This window comes from Pituophis catenifer, unplaced genomic scaffold (genome assembly GCF_029215685.1).
Source record: "Pituophis catenifer annectens isolate HBS135680 unplaced genomic scaffold, rPitCat1.0.hap2 SCAF_6, whole genome shotgun sequence".
Taxonomy (NCBI): Eukaryota; Metazoa; Chordata; class Lepidosauria; order Squamata; family Colubridae; genus Pituophis; species Pituophis catenifer.
The window spans coordinates 45910457-45932969 of NW_027256886.1; the positions used below are offsets into that span (position 1 = coordinate 45910457).

General features: G+C 36.8%; 1 protein-coding gene across 1 annotated transcript in view; it reads right to left on the reverse strand.

Moving 5' to 3' along the window:
• Positions 1–4308: 4308 nt before the first annotated feature.
• COL17A1 (collagen type XVII alpha 1 chain) overlaps positions 4309–22513 on the reverse strand; it is a 65271-nt gene continuing 47066 nt past the window's right edge. Inside the window, exons 41-55 of the mRNA XM_070944983.1 lie at positions 22424–22465; positions 21988–22056; positions 21648–21689; positions 20681–20794; positions 19183–19314; positions 18718–18792; positions 17225–17362; positions 15474–15563; positions 14445–14555; positions 12361–12513; positions 10786–11145; positions 7749–7880; positions 7052–7114; positions 5339–5401; positions 4309–4881 (exon numbers count right to left, since the gene is read on the reverse strand). Of these exons, the coding sequence (XP_070801084.1) occupies positions 4832–4881; positions 5339–5401; positions 7052–7114; positions 7749–7880; positions 10786–11145; positions 12361–12513; positions 14445–14555; positions 15474–15563; positions 17225–17362; positions 18718–18792; positions 19183–19314; positions 20681–20794; positions 21648–21689; positions 21988–22056; positions 22424–22465 (1634 nt within the window). The 3' untranslated portion in view covers positions 4309–4831. The remainder of the gene's footprint in view (positions 4882–5338; positions 5402–7051; positions 7115–7748; positions 7881–10785; positions 11146–12360; positions 12514–14444; positions 14556–15473; positions 15564–17224; positions 17363–18717; positions 18793–19182; positions 19315–20680; positions 20795–21647; positions 21690–21987; positions 22057–22423; positions 22466–22513) is intronic.

The window sequence follows — 22513 nt, forward strand, 5'->3', positions numbered from 1 at the left end:
TCTTATCCTATTGGAACATAATATCAAGTTGGCTGTATGATCCAACCAGTGGGAAGATGGTTCTTAAGAACAACTCACTAATACCTCAAGAAATATGATAGTTGGATGACAGAATAAAAAGCCTAAATAATTGTTGCCTATGATTCAGCTCTTTCATCTCAACTTCCCTATATATTCCCATTCAGTTATTATTCTGCCCTAAGTTTTGTGATCTCTTTGTGGTAAGGCTAATGCATGATATATAAAAGCCTGTAAAATTCACACGATTTTAGAAATTGCGTTAAAGGGCTTCAAAGATACTTTTAATAATAAAGGATTCTTTCAGAAAGAAACATCAAGTGACATATCTCATTATGAATATATTTACATAAAGAAATATTTAGCAAGATATATTCTAATATGTTCTCATTTTGTTGTATACTGCCTCGTTGGTTTAAGTGGTTACATCAGTTGGCGGGAATAACTTGATATTCTGTCTTATCAGTAATCATAATTCCGTCAGTATAGCCCTTCATCAGATAACGAGATGTTATGGCTGGTGCTCTTATATAATATCTGATTATATCTTTTTCTCCCCTAAAAGGGGGTGAAAATTTAGGTGCATGTTATATAGCAAATGTAGCCCCGCCCACCCATTGGCCCCCACCCTTTGGCCTCTGCCTCACAGCAGTTACCTCCTTGCAAGCAAACAGCAAGAAAAAACAGCTCCTTTCAGCTTCAGCACAGCCTAATTAGCACAAGTTGATTGGATCAGCCTCCTGACTCTCAGCTGATTTGCTCTCAGCTGTTTTGCGCAGGGCTCTGCTGCTTGCTGCAAAGAGGTAAATTGCTGGAGTAGATTTTTTATTCCTTGTGCTAATCAAGCTACTGAAAACGAAAATGAAAGTAAAGCAGGCTGCTGCAATGAGGCAAAATTGCTCAGACAGAGGGAGATTTCTTTTTCTTTTCCTCACCAAAAAAAGGTAGGTGCTCCAAAAAATAGAGTATATATGCAGAACTCCATTGAAAAGTATAGGTTTGATACAGTAGGAAAATGTCATATTCTTCATGAGCCTGTAGCTTTGGCATAATAATCTGAGCAAAAATTGAGTTGGTGAGTTTCTAACACAAAATAGACAAATAGTGTGGGTCTGTTACTACAAATGTATTTTTAATCACAACATTAGTTTCATAAATTGATAGAGCATTGATCCTTCCTGTTGAGATTAGTATTGTCAAAGCAACATTTTAAAAAATCATTTTTTAAAACTGATTTCAGTTTTATTGTGTCAAAGAAATAAAATTGAGTTAGCCAGATATTGAAGCTTAACATCATACAGAATAACTCACCTCTCAATTCAAATCTTGGTTTTATTTATATTGTAACTAGTAGAATATATTCATGAATATAGTTCATGAACAGAGGTAATTTGGTGTAGTCATTAAGGCATCAGGTTAGAAACTCGGAGTTCAAGTCCTGTTTTAGGCACAAAGCCACCTGGGCCAGTCACTGTCAGCCCTAAGAAGGAGACGGTGGCAAATAACTTTTGAAAAACCTGAAAAGAAAACTGCAGGGATTAATCCAGGAAGTTGACAGGATTCAACACTGACTCAAAGACACACACACACACAATAGAGTGATGATCAACTGTGATAAATATAAGAATCGGTGTCTGCATAGAAAAGAATCAGATAGGAGCAGGCCTTGGGAGAAGAATCAAGAAGTACTAATGGACCTGCAACTGAATATGAGTAAGCAGTGCTTACTCTATGCTTATCCTATCATGGACTAAATAAATAGAAGGATTTCATCCAGGCCATAGTAATTGTTCCATTCTATATTGTACTAGTTAGACATATTTAGAATATCCCATTTCTGGGCATCTCCCTCTAGAATGGATGAGAGAAGCTGGAACAAATTGCTACTAAGGTACTAGAAATTGTCTGATTTGGGCCAATTAGGAAGAATGTCTCATCATAAAAACCACTAATAGTAGAACAATCTGCCAAGAACAGCAAGAAATTATGCTGTCTTGGAGTTAGCTAGCCACCTGTTAGGGAAATTAATCCGATTCCGGCATTGAGTAAGGGGATGGTGTGGTTGTCATAATGAAATCCCTTCCGGTTCATAAGTTTCTGTGTCTCAATGGCAAATTGTCAGTTTTGCCTCACTAAGATAGATAGAATCTCTCTCAGCTCAATCATAGGCATAGGGAGAAAAACCCCATATGTGCCACTGCATTCCCAGAGAACAAGTTGGAATGGTGGTACCATATGTAATAAACAGTTATTAAGCTCTTGCTGTGTTTTTGCTTGCAACGTGTTCTAAGGAAGGTGTCCAATCATGAGACCCCAGTCAACTAGCTTTTTCTTTTTGATGTTTGAATAATAAATAATCAGATACTGTGTTCTTTTGATCATTTCTTTCCAGTTAGCCCTTTCCAAAGATAGATGAGCAGGAAAATCCTAAAGAAGCCTCACTGAGGTTTTGACGCTCAGAGATGTATAAAAAAAAAAGTATAACCAGCTCTTGAGTTGGTCTAAGAATACATTTTCTATTGCTGCCCTCTAAAGCTGCTAGATGATCCTCATGACATTGTTACTTCATACCTAGATAATGATTTTTTTTTAAAAAAATACTTTTTATTAATGATTTACACATACAGTATGTAAAAGATAAACATGAAAATATATAGACAATGAATTTTTATTTTTTTTAAAAAAGTGCAAGTAGAAAAAAAGATTAAAGAAGTAGGACTTGAGCTAAAAATTATTTATCTCTCTTCCCTCTTTAAAGTTATAAAACGGTTCTTTTTTTCCCATATTCAACCCTTTTAGATCAGCAAATCCATAAATCATCAATTCTAATGATAATGATTTCTAATATTGTGACAGTGATATCTCTGCTTCAAACTCTTTACTGAAAAATGTTTGCTCCTGATCAATTAGTATTAATTACTGTTTACTCAGATACAGCTTGTTAATTGTGGAATACATTAAGTAAATGTCAATTAGATCAGTTAAAATGTAAATTAAGAGTTAATCCAATTTTGCTTCCTTTTATGATTGTATCCTGCTTGGTTTTGAGAGAAAACACACTACAGAATCTTAAAGTAACTTTATTTTTTAAAAAACAAATCTTTCATTTACAAATAACATTTGAATTAAAGCACAGCGCTACTTCTATGACAAATAGCTCAAACGGATTCTCGTTTCAAAATTCCACAACGAACCCCCACGCCTGGATTTTAGTTACAAGTTATTCATTTTATTCTGAATAAAAACCAGTACTTCAATTTAAAAAAATGGAATTCATTTTCCATGATAATGATAAGTTCAGAAAAGTATTTAATAGACTTAAGGATTTGTACTTGATGTTTAGGGTAATTTCAGAAATGGGCAGCCTGCTAATCCAAATTTTAACTGCAAATATGGCTTGCCAGTTGTCAAGACAAACTGCTGGAATATGGCCTCTATTCCTTTTTAAAAGAAATATCTGGTTTGAGGCGCAAAAAAAAATGGTCATCATATGGAGAAAACTGGAGATTAGTCACTTAGCCACTTGCAATCTGTAAATGGGCAATCTAGCATTGGTGTTAATCATCTACACCTGTATCCTTTCGTTACCAAGCACAAAATGATTATTAAGAATTGGCAATGACTTGATGTCACATAAGCATAAGCAATTGTCAAGTTGACCAATTTGAAGCTATATGAAAATAAATTTTACTGATAAATATGCTTAGGTCCTTTACCTATTTTGTGCATATAATTCTATGATGAAATTAATTGGGATTGTATATGCTTATTGAAAAAAGCTTGAGGTGTTCATTGTTAAGGTAGAAGTGTTTTTAAGTAAGATTATTCCATTTTGAAGGACATGATACTGAACTCAATATGAAATTGTACTACCATAGTTACTATTATGAGAACCAGTTTGATGTTGTGGGTAAAGGTACCAGACTGGATGTTGAGAAACTAGACTACTCACTCTCAGCCCTAGGGAGAAGGCCGTGGCAAACCACCGCTGAGAATGTTGCCAAGAAAACTGCTGGGACTTGTCCATGTATTTTCCAGGAGTCAAGACTGACTTGAAAGCACCAAAACAAGTCAATAGTTAACTTACAAACTTCTCTCCTAACCATGTCAGAACAACACACTATTTTAATTTTAGTAGAAACCAAAGGCTAGAATATATATGAGATCTAATGGGAAAGCTTGATATTAAAAAGGGATTTCATGTGATTAAAAAATCATAGCAAACTTTTTTGTATCAATTCTAATAAAAATGCTTAAATATCATTAATTCCAAGATTCTTCACAGTGCAGTTAACAGGGTTTGAAAGAATGGATAAATATATAAAGTATAACATGTTTTATACATCCTGCTAGCAATATTTTGATTTTAGCCCCTATCTTAAATGCAGCACTGTTAGATACATCCCCTGCTAGATAAAGCACACATCTTTAATTTTTTCATTCATTTTCAAAATGAAACATTTTTTTAAATGTTTCAAAAAATGTTCTAGTATTTATCTGAAGGAATTCAGATGTGTCTGGATAATAAGATTAATTGGGCAGGCTATGCAAATATAAAATCCTCATATTTCAATGATAGATCTCCTAATTAACATAGAATTATAACAAGTGGCTAACTACAAACGTCTGAAAGTCATCCGGAATCTAGACATAAGAGAACATGTTAGCAAAATAATTCCCAAATACCAAGTCTTTGTAGCAGATTGATGTTTCTTTAGTGAAAGTCAATAGCCATTGGTGTTTCATCTCTTTTGGCATTAAAAAAAAATCAACAATATTTGGGATAATCTGTGCCCTAATTCGTGTTCTTAGTTTAGGCTCTTGTACTTCGTCTTCTCCTTCGACCACTATACACTGAATCACCTGATGGAGACAGAAGGAGCAAAAGAATTAATTTATAAAAATCCAAAATGGAGTTATTGTCCTGCCATGTAGAGATGCCTCTGCTATTAACCACAATGATGAAAAGAGAAAACGTGATATGTCACATATCCCACCCACATACACTTCCATCCTAATAGACCCAAGAATGTAAGTCATGAGGTTTGGGTTGTGATTTCACACGCTTTGTCATCACATTTGCCACCCTCTCCTCACAAATGCTTATGCTAATCTGATTTTCCCTATTATTTGGATCTAATATATGCAGTAGATAGATAGTATCATAGTTATTGCCTATATTATAGATCTCTGAAAGTTATGAAAGGAATTGCTCACACAACATTAATAGTTCAGAGGATTATAAATCTCAAATTATTATTAAAACTTTTTGATCATGGGTTTACATTATGCTTCTGTTTATTTAAAGATCATATCATACCTTTTTCACCTTTTGGCCCTCTTGGTCCTTGGGGGCCTGGTGGGCCCATTGATCCAGTATCACCTAAAAGAATAAAGGGGGGAGGAATCAAATAATGTAATGAATCTAGGGACATTTGACCTTTCTTTAAAAAAGGTCTTTTTAAAAGACATTTGTTAAACTGTTTAACAAATTCAAAGGTTAACCAATCATAGACTTTCCAATTCCTTGTCCCAAGAACATTCCCAGCCATTTTCGTATGAAGGTATCAAGCAAACTGAAAAATGTTTCACTCGTTTCCCTTTCTGTCTCCAAACTTTCCAGCAGTTTTCAATTATGCAAATCATGAATTACTTTATGCATGAGATTATCAGCATTTCATTGATAATATCTGCCTAACTACAAACAGCCAGAATGAACCAATTTTTAGCATTAAAAACAGTATTAGTATTAAAAATTATAAGCAACAGGTTATGTTTTAAACAACATTAAATACAGGAGAAAATGCTTTCATATTTGTGTAGAACAGGGATGGGATGTCAAAATGGTGCCCTGCGGGCCAGATGCATTACGCGCAGGCCACGCCCACCCCGGGTCCGCAAAGGCAAAAAAAATGTCACAATGTCATGTGAGTGTCAGGTTCCGATGTCATCTCAAATAAATTGCACTCCCAAGCAATTAATCTTTGCTGAAATATTCCATTTATTGAGTACGACAGATCTAACCCTGACTTCGTCGTAGCCGATACTAACCCTCTGACCCCCAAACCCTTCCCTTTCCATTCCCCAATTCTCATCTTCGCATTGGCCATCTTCCAAGTCAGTCTCCCCAGCTTCTGATCTCACCCCACAGGAATGTTCCCCCCACCATCCCATCTCCTAGGGGATATTATCTACAAAGAAATAAGTAGGTGAAAAGTCAAGCCTCGTCTTTTTATGGCAGCATCAGAATGCTGACAGTGAGTTTGACACCCATGGTGTAGAAGTTGCTTTACTTTTGGTGCATGTGATTTTGCTTTGTTTTTATATTTTTAGTAAAAGAAAGAGAACATAAGTAAAGGCCGTTATGGCCAAACCAGTAATACCTGCAAGGTCAACTAAGTTTAATATACATGCTAAATTGAAATAAATGTTACCATTTTCTCTAAGGGTGAATAAAGTCAAAAGTGAAGGCATTTATGTGCCTACAGAATTGAGGGCCAAAAGGCCTTCCCAAGGAACAAGCATAAAGTACTGGCACACTCAGAGAAACTCTTAGGGGAAACACCTTTATTTTTTAATCCATAGCTTCCCCCAAAATTCCTAATGACAAGAGAGCATGCTGAGCAGAATATGAAGCATAGATGGAAAACAAAGACCAGCAAATGTTGAAGGAGCATATAGAGTGGCACATCTAGAAAAACATATGATTAAGTGGGTTTAAATCCTGAATAGGAACATTCCAGTTACAAAGCATTTTGTTCTAGATCTCCACTTGCACCTTCTAAAAGCAAATATAGTCTTTCAGAAAAATTCCTTTCAATATGGTCAAAGAAAAGATTACATGTTCAACTAGATGAATCATTTATCCAATTCTTTTGAGTTGCTTCCAGACAGTAGGTCCTAGCAGTATCGATTAAAAAACAGATCGTCTGACTTTCCAACCTTTTGGTTGATTAATTTGAATGGTGCAACGTCATTGCACATGAAAGCGAGCCTTGTTTCTTAAAGATTGCCATTGAGGCATCTAAATTACCTTTAGGTCCTGGGTATCCCATCAGTCCTTGTGGTCCAGGTGGGCCTGGAATGGTTCCATAAGCTGTAGAAAAAAATCAAATCAGCATTTATAGATATCCTGCTTATAAATATAAAATAAGTGCTATTTATGCAAGTATTTCAGAAACAATTTTTTTAAAAAATTTGATTTATATGCCACCCTTCTCCGGAGACTCAGGGCGGCTTACAATGTGTTAAACAATAGCCTTCATATTTTTGTATATTTATACAAAGTCAGTTTATTGCCCCCACAAACTGAGTCCTCATTTTACCTACCTTAGAAAGGATGGAAGGCTGGGTCAACCTTGAGCCTGGTGAGATTCGAACTTACAGTAATTGCAAACAGCTGGTGTTAATCACAATGCTTTTAGTCTGCTGAGCCACCAGGCCCTTTCAAATGAACTACTTTTATTATTTTATTTTATTATGAGTTAAGTGCCATTAGCCCTTTCAGCCCTTTTTGTTATGCTGAATCAAAGTAAGCTATTCAAGTTTTCTCTGATACTGTTTCATATTATTTTTAAAAAGGCCCAGAGATCAAATTTATGACAAACCTTTACTTCTACCATTCACAGTTTTGGTACTCTACATATATAGATATTGATATAGATAAAAAAAGAAAAAGAAATAGGAAATGGTATATAAAAGGCTGAAGTAAATTAGAGATTATTAGTTACCTTTGAAGAAATCCATGAGGTCTGCTGTGATGTTGCCATAGGATGCAAACACTTTGCTGATACCAGGGGGTCCAGGAGGTCCAGGTGGGCCTTGTGTATGATAAGTGAAAATGTCTTGAAGAAGGCCTCGGCCTGGGAAATAAATTTGTTTTTTAAATTATTATCATTATTCATTAATTTGTATGCTGCCCATTCATGTACGTCTGGGTTGCTGATAAAAAAAATATAACATACAATTTTAAACCACAATAAAGCAGAATGGAAAAAACTTTTAAAATACTTAAATGAGTATAGAAACAAATTTTAAGATTTTTCCTAAATGGGGCCAGCCTCAGCTCTAATGGTAATCACAGTGGCAATTTATTTGACAATATAGGTCCTTGTGCAGAAAAATTAGACCTTTTCTGTTGATAAATTTGTGGTGGGACATACATAACAGTGGTGGGTTTCAAAATCTTACTACCGGTTCTGTGGGCATGGCTTGGTGGGTGTTTCATGGCTTAGTCGGCGTGGCATGGGAAGGATACTGTAAAATCTCCATTACCACCCCACTCCAGGGGAAGGATACTACAAAATCCCCATTTCCTCCCGATCAGCTGGGACTTGGGAGGCAGAGAATAGATGGGGGCAGGGCCAGTCAGAATTTTTACTACCGGTTCTTCGAACTACTCAAAATTTCCGCTACCGGTTCTCCAGAACTGGCAGAACCTGCTGAAATCCACCTCTGATACAAAAGATATCCCATTGAATAACTAACATTTAGGATGGGCTATACAGATGTAGATAATTTTGCAGAAGATTTGGGCCCAAGATACACAAGCCTTTTACACTAAAGTGAATTGGACCAGGGAAGAAAAATGGCAATGAATGAGGCTGTTTTAATAGAGGGATCCTTGAAATACCACTTAACCAACTGTGCTGATTCATACCCAAATTTGTAACACATCCAGTCTTGTAAAGAAAGATAAAATTAATGAGAACTATCATTGCTCCTCTAAAGAATTGCATTCATCTCTTGGTCATAATTTTGAGTGCTATTATAAGAGGCTGCACTAAAGTCTCACAGAAAACGCACATAAGTGACTTAAAATCTCTATCAAAATATTCAATGTGAGGTTGAATCATTGCTCTCCATGCATGGACACTAATGATTGATGACACACACACACACAAAAACACAAGATGTAAAGTCTTAATGCAAGCCTTGGTATGTAAAGTGAGTTTCCAAAACAATTGTAAGTAGTACATACCATAAATTATATAAATTGCTGCTGTTATAAACCGAGAGCCAATAATTTAGAATTCTGGTTCTTCAACAGTATCCATAAAAGTGAAACAATCCATTCCAGTGTTTGCAATCCTGTCATGCTTTTTGTTTTTTGTTTATGTTTTGTTTTCTACAAACTTGATAATTAACTCAAGCATTATCTTAGAATTAGGCTAGGGATCCACAGGCATAACTGCAATCCTTTCAGAAATTACATAAAGTTTTGGAAATGATAACAGACGTAAAAATTCTGTAACATTCCCCCACAAAGACCACAATTTAGATCCTACACAATGACTTTTGCCCTACCCTACTACTATATTAAGATTTAAAATCTATGCCTATTTAATTTATGCCATGTAAGAAACAGTATTCTTCCACTGTTAAAGAGTAACAGAGTTGGAAGAGACCTTGGAGGTCAACTAGTCCAGCCCCCCCTCCCCCCCCCCGCTCATGCAGGAGACCTATATTCTCAATGTGGGATATAATTTTATAACATGACCCAAAGATTTAAGCCTTTGGTAGGTTCTATTGAAAAACAATTTGTTGTGTGCTGACTCTTGAAAAAAAACTTGCTTTTCTAATCTAATCACTCAAATCTGCCTTCATTTGCAGAATTAGCTTTAATCGAGTTTGAGCAAATACTTAGGACAGGGTTCCCCATCCCAAGGCCGCCACCCACTACTGGGCCATGCTTATTTGGCACAGGGCCGCTCAAGCGGCACACCGTATGCACATGCATGTGCACCGGCTTGCTGCTTGCACAAAGTGGAGCTGCGCATGCGCACCAGCCCACTGCTCATGTGGCCCGGTTCCCTTCTCTTTCCCTCAGCCAGGCCGCAACACCGTAAACATTGAGGACCGCTGACTTAGGGAATTAAATATGGACAAGTACAGTACTGAAAACAATCCTAAGCCTGGTTGTGACCATATACTTCTATGGTACTGTTTTACACCTTCATTGCATTGGTTTTACTGCCATTCAGAAATGGAATATGTGCTGAACATTTTCCAAAAATGCTTTCTATGAAATCAGAGATGGGCAACATTTGAGGGGGATGGGTAGCCCCCTCAAATTGGAATTAAGCATCCCAATCTTTTGAAGAAAGCCATTTGGTGTTTCTGTGACATCATTTGGAAGGAGTATGGCCAAGTATTTCCAGTCATATCTTAGGCCTCCCAGATGTAAACTAGTGCCATTCCCATCTTTAAAAATCATCCCTGAAAGGCCAAAATCATATTGCTAAAATCTGGCTGTTCAACACCAACCATTTCTATAGTATAAACTCTGAGTGCTGGCGAATTCCGCTGGGGGGGGCGGAAGTTTCATACAGTCACAGGCTACTGATCCTGAATTAAATATTCAGGGTGGCATGGAATTTTTTAAAGGCCCATATTTAGTGCAGCAATAAGAGGCCTATGAGCCACATGTGATTTACAGCCCCAGTTCATACCTTCAGATGCAATTTCCAGTATTTTTAGCAGCTCCTCCCCACCCCACCCCCCATAAAAAAACAGTGGACAAGATGGTTAACTAATCTGCAAGGTTCAACACACACAGACACACACCATTTAATCTCCCAAACTTTACAAAAGGACAACAAAAAATGAAAATTTTGGGATCACTACATGCAATTTCTGAGTCCATAGCCAAAAACATTGCCTATCAATGATTCGATGAGCGTTAGTTATTAATATTCATTATGTTTAAAACTACATCTATTTCCCCAAGGTTGGCACAGATGAAATACGAATATACTGTGTACTTACTCTGTATGTTTTCAGAGACTCTGGATGCTAATTCATTGTAATCCAGTGATCCATCATAGGATCTCATATAAGAAGATCCTTTTGCGCCTATTAAACTCATTTGTGATCCTTCTCTTCCAAATGTTCCAGCATAAGATTCATCTGCACCTAATCCACCATTGCTTCTGAATAAATTGCTGCTTGATTCTCCTGTGGCTAATGATGCATCATATGATAAGCCAGAACTTGCAGATCTGCCATATGTTCCTTCTGAATTTACAGAGCTTCTATAATTTTCGGCCCTAAAGCTGCCATCTTCTCTTGGTCCAGGTGGCCCTGGAGGTCCAGGTGGTCCTCTGATGAAGCTACGTACATCATCACCTACAAATCATATGGTGCATATTAATAGGCCTACACCGATTAACATAGATTCTGATGGTCTATGGTTTTACAGAATTGAGAGGAGAAGCTGAACATATAACAACAATAATAAAAATATACAGTAGAGATCAGAAGTGAAACAATCCACTGTATGCAATAGATTGCTTATTCTATAGTGATGGAAAATTGTATTGAGGTATTCTGAATTGTCCACAAAACATTTAGAAAATCCCAGATAATTGAGTAACTTCAGATGAACAAGGGCCTACATCCTTTCTTCTGACTCTTTGTGGCTCTTCTAAAAAACACCAGATTGGGGGCCCTTCCATATCTTAGAGGGAACCTCTTTCCGGAAGGCAGGCGCTACTACAGAGAAGGCCTGCTTCCAGGGTCCTGACATTGGAGCACAACACCCCCTGCAAGATTGAATTGGTCAGGTAGGTGTTATGGGAGACAGTGATACCCGTGATGGCAAACCTATGGCACACGTGCCACAGGTGGCACACGTAGCCATATCAGTGGGCACGTGAGCTCAGCTCCGCCAGCTGATTTTTGGGTCTTCTGGGCCCACCAGAAGTAGGGAAACGGGCTGTTTTCAGCCTCTGGAGGACCTTCGGCAGGGTGGGGAAGGGCGTTTTTGCCCTCCCCAGACTCCTAGAGAGGCCCTGGAGCCAGGTGAGAAAGAAAAATGGGCCATTGCATGCCAGGAGCAGGAGGAGTGTGGGGGGGAGGTCACATGCGCGGGATCAAGGCACATAGAATTATGGGTGTGGGCACACACACGTGCGACCCCTCCGCCCCCCCTCCTGGCACGTGATGGCATAAAGGTTAGCCATCCCTGCCCTATACCATGCAATAGTTATAATCTCTCCTGAGAAGACCATGAATCTGAGACTAAAGTGGAATTCTTGTTTATTTTCTCTATCAAGAATTCAAAGCAATATATACCATTTGTATTGGAAGGATGTTGAAAATCAAGAAGAAAGGATACTTCTATCATCAAGACCAAGAACAATTATGGATGTTTCAACATTTCAACATTTCAAAACATAAAGTTTTAATAACTAAATTTAGGATAAATGCAATTGCCATGTAAGAACCTGATTTGAAACCCCAAAGAACTCTCGAGTTCAGTCAGATCATGAACCAGGATAAAGTCCAAATCTTGAATTTTCAAGTGCAGCAAATAAAACTGCAGAAGGAGTATATGCTTACTTGTAAGGTATTGGATCAATTCACTCCTGAACTGGTCAGTCCAAACTCCATAGTCAGAAGAGATAAGGCCAGTTCCTGAAAAGCCAGGTGGTCCTGGGGGGCCTCGGGGGCCTGGTGGCCCAGGGGGACCAGCACCCAAGGAATATCCCACACCTTGAAGGAAAAAGAATAAATTATTAAATTAAAGAATAAATAAGGCATCTTATTTTTCATAAGAGTTAAGATGAGGTTTATTTAAGACTAGCAATTAAAGCTTTAAATTTAGCTCCCTGTTTTGTGTTTCTGCTTCTCTCTTTCCCATGTTATGCCATGGACTCTAAAAGCACAGTAATAAAGAAAATATCTCTGAAGTAAATTCCACTGTATTCTGTGGAATTTATTATATGCAGTGGTACTCATTGTTAATTATCCCTGGGAGGCATGATGAGTGCCAAAAATGATGAGTACCAAACAAATTTTCCCATAAGGAATAATGTAAATAAATTTAATGTATTCCCAAACCAAAGACAACACACATTTTTAAGGCAATACGTAAAAAGATAGGGTGGTATATCATTAGTTTACATCAGAAATAAAGTAAAAATTAAAAAATGCTTAGATTAAATAAAACAAAAACCTCATTTTACCTGTACTGATGAGGAAAAAAAGCACAAAAATGCACAAAATGAGCACAGAAGCTAAAATAAGTCTGCAAGAAGATGTGCACAGGGCAAGAGCTATTGCGTGACTAATGCATCACCCTTTCTTTCATCTGGAAAGGGTAGCAAGTCATGAGGTAACCAACACGGACAAGTTCTAGCTTGTGCATTCAGTATCAAACAAATGACAAGTACCCAGACAAAATGTTCCTGTCAAAATGAGTTGAGTATCAAATTCAATGAGTTTCACAACAATTGAATACTGAGGTAACACATTACTATGACATCAATCATATTCTGGATTATGTCCTACTGAACACAATGAATTTACTTCTGAGTAGGCAAGTATACCATGTTTTTCCAAATTTATTGCCTTAATTTTAATCAGATATTAAACAGGAATTTCTTCACAATAATGTTATCAGAATGTAATTTTCATATAAATATTTGCTAAAGAGGTATTGAGGACTACTTTGATGTAGTGGGTAAGACAGGCTAGACACCGGAAGACAGTGAATTCTAGACGTGAAACAGCTGATGGCCAGTCATTCTTTCTGAGTTCCAGGAAATAGGCAATGGCAAATTATTTCTGAAATTGTGCCTAGAAAATTGGAGGGACTAGTCCAGGTAGTTTCTAGAAGTCAAAAGCTAACTTGAAAGCACATACACAAAGCCTTTTTTTTTTTCTTAAACAATATCACAACATTTTAATAAATTTCATTTTTAAAAATTATCTTAAAATGTTTTGATTCAGTTTGGAGGTGGTAAGGAAAATCAACATGGGGTTGTACTAGATCCATCTAAGCACAATTTCTAGAAAAAAAAATCAATTATCACTTGAAATAATGATAACATGAAATATTATTGTACATCAGGACAGTCATAATTCTTAGAAAGATAGATCTGTCCTAAAACACATATCAATGTAGTTCTATGTGCAGCTTTTACCTTTTTAAAAATCTAAGTGAAACCCAAGTAGACTTTCAGACTAATTCATCCACTATGCTATTTGATCATTTTAACCACTCAAATTCTGTGCTATCACCATCCCTAAGACATTATCTTATCTGCCCTGTAAAGTTACAGAAAATTTACAGGCTCTTCAGAAGCCTTATATCATATCATCTAAATCCAGCATTTTTCAAATTTGGCAACTTTTAAGATGGTAGACTTCAGCTTCCAGAATTCCCTCAGCAAATTTTTATTCTTTCTCTTTTAATTCTTTTGCATCAGAGGTAATGATCTGATGGACCACATTAAACCTGATAATTCGAAATCTTGATTTCAGGAACACTAGTTCAACTACTAGAACTCCCCAGCTAGCCTACTGGGAATTTTCTGGCTGGGGAATTCTAGACATTGAAGTCCACACATCTTAAAGTTGCCAATTTGAAAAACACTGATCTAGCCAACCAAACTGATACAGCATGTATCAACTTTTCTTACTTTGTAGGTATGTGGAGATATCCTCTGCAGTAAGGGTGGAAACAGAGCTACCTGATCTTCCGGGGGGGCCTGGAGGCCCAGGTGGCCCCACAATGCCTCTGAACTCTGAATCTGAAATTATAAAGGAAGCAAGTAAATAATACTAGCACCTGATTTACTGTTTTTCCTGCTCTCTTCTCCAGCCCACATATAAGCACACCACTTCATATTCATTTACATATCTGCCAGCCAGGGCAAAATCACTGTTGCCTATAAATAAAAACACTGCTCTACTGTCCCATTCAATATCTGACTATAGGGTAATGGATAGACAAATTTTTGCTGTGTTTATTTTTTTTTAAAGGGGAATGGTCTTAATAATAACGATGCAAAATAAATGACGCTGTCTCATACACAAATGGGACTTTTCATTTTTTAACAATTGTTTTAGATGTTGAGGTTTTTTGCTGCATAATAGTTAGAGATTATTTTAGCACCTATACTATGGTAGTCAAGTTTCTAACGCTAATTTAAAGAACTCTGCTGCCAATTTGGGCTACTGTGCCAACAAAATTAAGCAGTCTGATCAGAAAGGTTTTGGAGTTTTTCATTTAAGGAAGTGAGGATAGAACAGAAGAATCTACTACATGGTAAATATTTCAGGACCTCATATTCAGGACCTGGTGCTGAGGTTATGGAACTTGTAAAAATGTATACCATGCTGGAAATGCCATATCTGATAGCATTTTTATAGTTCATTCACATATGGCTTAAAATCATTTATTTTCTGGCAATATGTTATATATCTATGAGATGGAGCTGCTTGAGATGGAGAATTTTCTGCTGCCTGCTTCAATTATAGTAACAGAAACCTAGATGTTTGAATTGCAGAGAAAGAATCCACGATGACCAATCCAAGGTGGGTGATAATGGACCTGTAGTTATTGTATTGAAATCAAGAAAAAACAACAACCTTAATATGCAGATCCTTCAGCTGTTCAACTATGAGGATGATTTTTTAGAATGATATGATAGGATGACAAGACTCACCTTGAAGCAAAGTTAAGATATCACCATAAGATGTTCCTGGCTGACCAGGAGGACCAGGTGGTCCAGGAAGTCCAATAGTAGTTCCAGAACCTAAAAAATTAATGAAAACTGAGCTATGAAATTATATAAGAAAACTGGAAGGACCCGTGTAATATATTTCCTCAGAAAATATATGCATCTAATGTTCATATTGATTTAATCATAGAGTGTGGACAAAAGATCCAAATTAGTTTCAGAAGGCATTTGACTCTTACCAAAAATGATTTGGCTAAAAAAGCATTCACATCAGCCTTTTATGATACTGAAATGTTATAGGAGTAAACTAAAATCTCAACTCCTCTTAACAATTTCCTACTACCGTACCTATTCTATTTTTGCAGGAATTGGGTTTGTCTAGTCTAATGAAAAGAAGGACTAATGATGACATGATAGCAGTCTTCCAATATTTGAGGGGCTGCCACAAAGAAGAAGGGGTCAACCTATTTTCCAAAGCACCAGAAGGCAAGATAAGAAACAATGGATGAAAATGAATCAAGGAGAGAAGCAACCTTGAATTAAGCAGAAATTTCCTAACAGTGAGAGCAATTAAACAATGAAATGGCTTGCTTTCAGAAGTTGTGGGTTCTCCATCATTGGAAGCTTTTAAGAAAAGATTGGACAGTTACTTTTCTGGAATAGTATAGGGTTGGACTAGAAAACCTCCAAGGTCCCTTCCAACTCTGTTGTTCTGTTTTTCCATATCATCTTTAAAACCTGCTTTGACTACCTTGACTGTTTTGAGAATTAGGACCAAGTTCTAAGCATACTTAGAACTTTGTTTCTATTTTGCCATACCTGTGTCTAATTTCCCTTTAAGAGGAAAAAAACCCTTTATATTCTTTTTAAAAATGTAGTTAATTATATATGATTAAAACTAAATACTGCTTTAACTTTTATAGTCATTGATAACTTTTTGTCAAATTTCTGTCCAAGATTTGTCTCAAGGTTACAATCACCATTTCAGTTTTTTGCTTCCAAGAATATATTCCAGTCATATACTGAAGAATATGCAGATGTAACCAAAATAATTGATTTAATGCATTCATACATAACAAGGATTATGTATGGCGGAGGAGTAGGGTATTTGTAAACAGATTAAAAAATAACTGTCTCATGTTCTTAATTCCTGAAAAAAAAATCCAAATGATCAATTTTCCCTTTTCCCAGAGCAGTTCTGCAAATTAAATTTATCTACAAGTGGATGGTTTGGTGCAAATAAAAATCAATGATTTTATGTATTTTCTACAATTTTTCTTGTAAGCAGTAAATTACGAGAGATACTTAAAATATATGAATACATTTTCAGATTAATTACATCAGTGTCTCATCCAAACATAATGGCCTATATGTATCCCCCATCCCTGTCAAATACTGTATATGGGAAACATGGAATATGCATGAAGACATTTTGACCACTGTCTATTTTTTTGATATTGCAAACTAACTCAAAATAGTTTCCACAATGTTGGCTACACTAGGACAACTTCATTATAGTGACAGAAACTGATACTATAACAGATACAGGGCAGCAATAATTGGCTGAGATATGATTACATTCCTACAGAGTATCTGGCAATCGACTTTTCTAATGAGATTACAATGAACAGTAAAGAGCATTCAATTTATCTTTCATGGTGTGTCATTGAGAGAATCACTTATGCAATGGAATCGCTATGCTTACTTATAAAGATTGTTATAAAAGAAGGCATTACTTGTCATGTAGCTGATAACACGTCTTGTCAACTCATCATAGTCCATTGACAAAGCTAAGCTATCTCCTCCAGGTCCAGGTGGCCCAGGGGGACCTGGGGGACCTCGAGGTCCAGTAAGATATGATCGAATGTCCTCTCCTAAGGAATGGATTAAAAAAAAAAAGGCAATGTTTATTTTTCTGAGTTTTTAGTCTTTCCCAAACCAGCAATATTTTTGGGTAGCTTCCAGGTCATTTTTAACACACTTTATATTTTTCAAATTCTAGAAATGTTTTCTCCATTGATTCTAGTTTTATTAGTTAGGACTAATTAGTTATACATAAGGTAGCTTGATGTACTTCAGCATGGAACAAAGGAATGTGAAACATGATGTTCCTTTAAATTTAATAAATACAGTATGTTTAATTTTGTTTCTCATATATCCAACACTTGTATGTATTTTCTGCTTTCTGCCTTGACAATTTGGAGAATACTCTAACTTCTACTTCTGTTATTTGTGTAAGCTCAACATCCATTTGAAGATTATTTCATGCTGCAGTAATTAATACCACAGAGTTTAAAAGGAGACATATGTACTTATTTAAAATAAAACATGGCATGAAAAACTGTTTTCCTCTTTCACAGAATTTGTGGTGATCTACTGAAAAGAAATACAGAGAAATTCAGGACCAATAGCAAAAAATAGCACTTGTTAATTTTTGTTAGCTACAATATAGTTTTTGTTAACTATAGTTAATCTATAGTTGTGGAATTTATTGCCAGTAATTGTAACAGGAGCAAAACTGGATAATTTTAAAACAAAAATCCATCATGAACAATTAGGGTATCAAAGCTACTTATAAGGTAAACTATGTATTACCTCCTCTGTCAAAGGCAACATTTTTTAAATACTGATTAATGACAAACAAAAGAGGAAGAGGAAAATCACTCTCTCTCCCCAATGCATCCACTTGGGTATTTGTGACACAGCAATGTCTTCTTATGCTTTTAGAACCATTCATTTAAGCTCTAATTATGCCTAAGTCTACAATAGATGTAACTTATGATACTGGCACCAAATAATTCAGAGACAATTTCATCTGAATAAAGCATTTCCTCCTATTTTTTTAAAGCCAATGAACTACTTACTAGCCTTAGAGCAGGGGTGTCAAACTCAATTTCATTGAGGGCCACATCAGAATTGTATTTGACCTCGGGGGATGGAGTGGGTGTGGCCAGAGTGGGTGTGTCACTGGTGCCTATGGTGGCCCAAGCGCTCTGCCAGAGAAAACGGGCTCTCGAGCTCCATTTTCGGCTGCAACAGCTTCCTACAACCCTCTGCCAGTAAAAACAAGCTCAGGAGAGCCATGTGCTCCATTTTCGCTGGCAGAGACACCACGGCCCAGTCCTTCACTGTTTCCAGGGAGGCCCCGTGGGCCAGATCTAAGCACCCCATGGGCCACATGGGCCTCCAGGCCCTGAGTTTGACACCCTGCCTTAGAGCATTTACTTACTCTGCAGCATGGCAAGAAGATTTTCATAAGACAGTGATGAGGAGAATGAAGAGAGAGAAGATGAGGAACTTGAAGCTAGAGAAAGAAAAATATTCAAAAACAGAAACTGTAAATTCACAAAGAAACTAAAGCACAGTACAATTATTTCCAACATATAACAAAGAAAGCAGATGATAATGAGAAAACAGGTCCTAAAATATCTGATAGAAGTGCATCAGTGTGGTAACACAATCTATTCAACACATTAAAATTATTTCCTATACCTGATAAACTTCCACTGTGTAAAAACGACACTGTTGGGATTCAACTAAAGGCATTGAAAAGAAGCAAGCCACCCAACTTCAGTGTGGTAGCAATGCCCAAATAATTTATATATTTCAGACAGATCAGTTCTGTATTTTCATGTGCAAATATGAAGAATAACTAAAGAAATGGAAAGTCAGTGTTAAAAAATATGGGCCTTACTGGATAAGTAGCTCATAACACGACGGGCCAATTCACCATAGTCCAAAGATTCGCCACCAATGGTGATTCCTGGAGGTCCTGGAAGACCAGGTGGGCCTTGTGGTCCAATCAGGTAACGACCAATACTATCACCTAATAAGAAATGTTAAAAAACCAAAGTTAAATCACTACAGAGATGGATTAGTGCTATGGTCTCCAGGTTCTCTTGGAAATATATCAGCATAATCTAGGGAAATTATAAAGATAATTTTCTACAACATTCTTATATAATTAGCTGCTACCTCAGATTCAAGAAATACCTGACTAGAGCATTTAGGAATCCAGATTCTAAGTTCCTAACATGCTGTTTTCACTTATGGTTTATGTGGCATATAAGTGCAGCTCATCTTTCTTCAACATGATGCCCTTTATTGTTAAACTCATCCAACTCTGACTACTAACCGGGCCAAATGAGTTTCTATGGACATCTATAAAATACCAAAATAAGAGGAAGATCAATTTATATTTTTCTTGCTTACTTGGGAAGAATCATATATTAAGACCAATTAAGTGAATGGATCATTATCCCTGTTGTGCGATGCATGTTGTGGAAAACGTTTCTGTACTTTAAGTTATACATATCTCACACTGAAATCTTGGCAGCTGAGGTATAATCTAATTGCTAATTAGGAAAGGAAACATGATGAAATGACACTTTAAAACAGAAACCTGAAAACAATGTTTACTTGGTTATTTTCTTCCTTGTCAAAAGAAAACTGAAAACTTACATGTGGGAAGTGTTGTCTGTGACTTGGGAATTGTGAAAAGCTTTGAGCCAATTCATGCTTTGTATTAAATGAAGTGGTAATAAAGGGGGTAAAATTCTTTATGGCAACTCTCAGACTTCAGGGATTAAGTCATATTTTTAAAATGTTATTCTCCCCTCCCCACTTAAATTTTCCTTGTAAAGAGAAAATGCAAACAAGAAAGGATGGAGCTATTCATATGCTATTCTATCTTTGGCAAATAGGCTGTCTAGTTTTGTTTTCCTCTCAAAATACAGAGGAGTAGACCATGTTAGATCTAATCTCTTGCCACCCTCATTTTCAAACATTACAGTGCATAATATTGCCACCTCTGATATCATACATATCATATGCAATTTCTGGGGGCCTTTTTTCCAGACACTATCTGCCCACTGTACACAAGTTAGTCAGGAGAGGATACCCAGGGCTAAAGACATGCAGGAGGTTGGAAGCCAGGGAATGACATTCTCAGGTTTGATCTTCACACTTTAGAAAAGCTTTCTCCCTCAGGTTGTATACTACCATTTTTTTTATCCTTTAGGAAAGTGGTCAAAATTGCCTTTGAACTCAAGGTGTTCAATATGGGAGATTTTCTCTGAAGAAAGCAACAAATTTTTATGAATGCTTTATGTAGAGTAGGGCAGATTGTCAACTGCCAGGTACAGAATGTATAGCCTTCTGGAAAGCCATGTAAAACCAGAGTATGTACTCACTCTGTAGGTACTCAGCGACATATTGTTGGATCTCTTGCATTGAGCTAATTCCAATTCCTGGAGCTCCGGGAGGGCCTGGGGGACCTGGAGGGCCCTGAGACATTCTCGATCCAGCTGTAAAAAAAAAGATCCTTTACTTATAATACCTTTTGATGTTCTCCTTACTGGATTTCCTCCATGCATCTTACTCCCTCCACACCCATCTTTTAATTCACATTGCTGTATTTTAATTATTTTTATTGCTTCATTATAAAATTATTGTTATATTCACAGTTTTATAATTATACGTCTACTGTTGTAAGCTGCCCACAGTAGCCCCACAATGTGATGGGCAGGAAATAAAATTAATAATAAATAATAAAATAAATTCCCCCTACCTACCCTACCTAAAGTTCTCATGGAATAAAGAGACAAAAATAAAACATTCACAGGGAAAAGATTTGGATATGTCGGTACACCAATGGAGAGCACCAGCCCTTTGCCCCTCCTCCTGGTTAATCTGAATCTGATCAATTACATGAAGAAAATCTAGGTCTGATTTGCAATATTTATTTGAGGAAAGAACACAGCCTTTCTTCCACCTGTGCCAGTAAGAATATGCTCATAAATTTGAATCTCTAATTCTACTGCTTATTTACTTCACGTCTGGGCAAGAGTTTTCTATACAGCAAGCTGCTGTTTCTGAACTTCCAAAAGCTACACTGGACTGAGCCTTTCAATTTTATTACAGCTATTGTGCTAAAATAGCTCCACCTCTATTTTCAAGGGTTGATATTTAGATAAATTAAGAATATGACTTAATCAGGGCGGTTCACTTTCAGGATAATATTTCCTGGTACTGATGTATGGAGCTGTTATTCACCTACAAAGTTCACAGAGAAATTAAACTCCAATTATATTTACCCTTGCAGAATCTTTTATGCAAAATTGCAAACGTGTATATTCTAAATAAAATAGGGTTTCTTACCTCCTCCAGGGATTCCAGGGGCTCCTGGTACACCTGCATCACCTAAAAAAAATTAATGGGAAGAATAAAATGGCCCATTATGTAACTCCAAAAGGTGAGCCTTTGTTTACATAACACTATTACTGTTTAGCAGGATAGAACAATCTTTATTGCCTTATTGAGGAAAAATAGGAGCCAAATGAGATTCTCAACTGAGAATCTAAAATTACTTATAACATTTTAAACATTATTTTTTTAAACTTCACAGTCGACTTCAAATGAGAATGCCCACACAGTACCAGAAGCACCATTCTCTACCATTTGGAGTTCAAGACCCTGATAAAGTGGTCTGTGCACAAACCTTTGTCTCCTTTAGGTCCAGGTGGTCCAGGACGTCCGGGTGGTCCTTGGACAGAAATGCCAGTACCTGCTAAAAAAAGGGAAGGGAATCAGAGAGAACTGAAGGGGAACTGGGACTAAGGGAAGAAAGGCACATAGGTCATTGTATCATTATGTCATACACCTTAAATGTTTTAAATAAAGCCCACATTTGGAAAGATGTACCTCCTCCCAGGTATACCCCTAAAGGTGACAGAACAGTCTTATTTCCTTATTGACTATACACCAACATCTACCAACACAGATTTGCCAATATAAAATATGCTAGACCTGACCAAATGTTTATCTTGAAATCGGCTCTGTTACGTCAAAGTGACTCATTGTTATTCTGAGTACAGTAGCCATGTAAGGACTGTGTTGTAACATCCTGATAAGGAAGGAACGTAATTTATACTCACCTTGAACAGAGGCTCCTGGGAGACCTGGCTGACCTTGTTCACCTATGAGTAAGTTGAACAATCATGTAAATGGACAATGACTATATTATT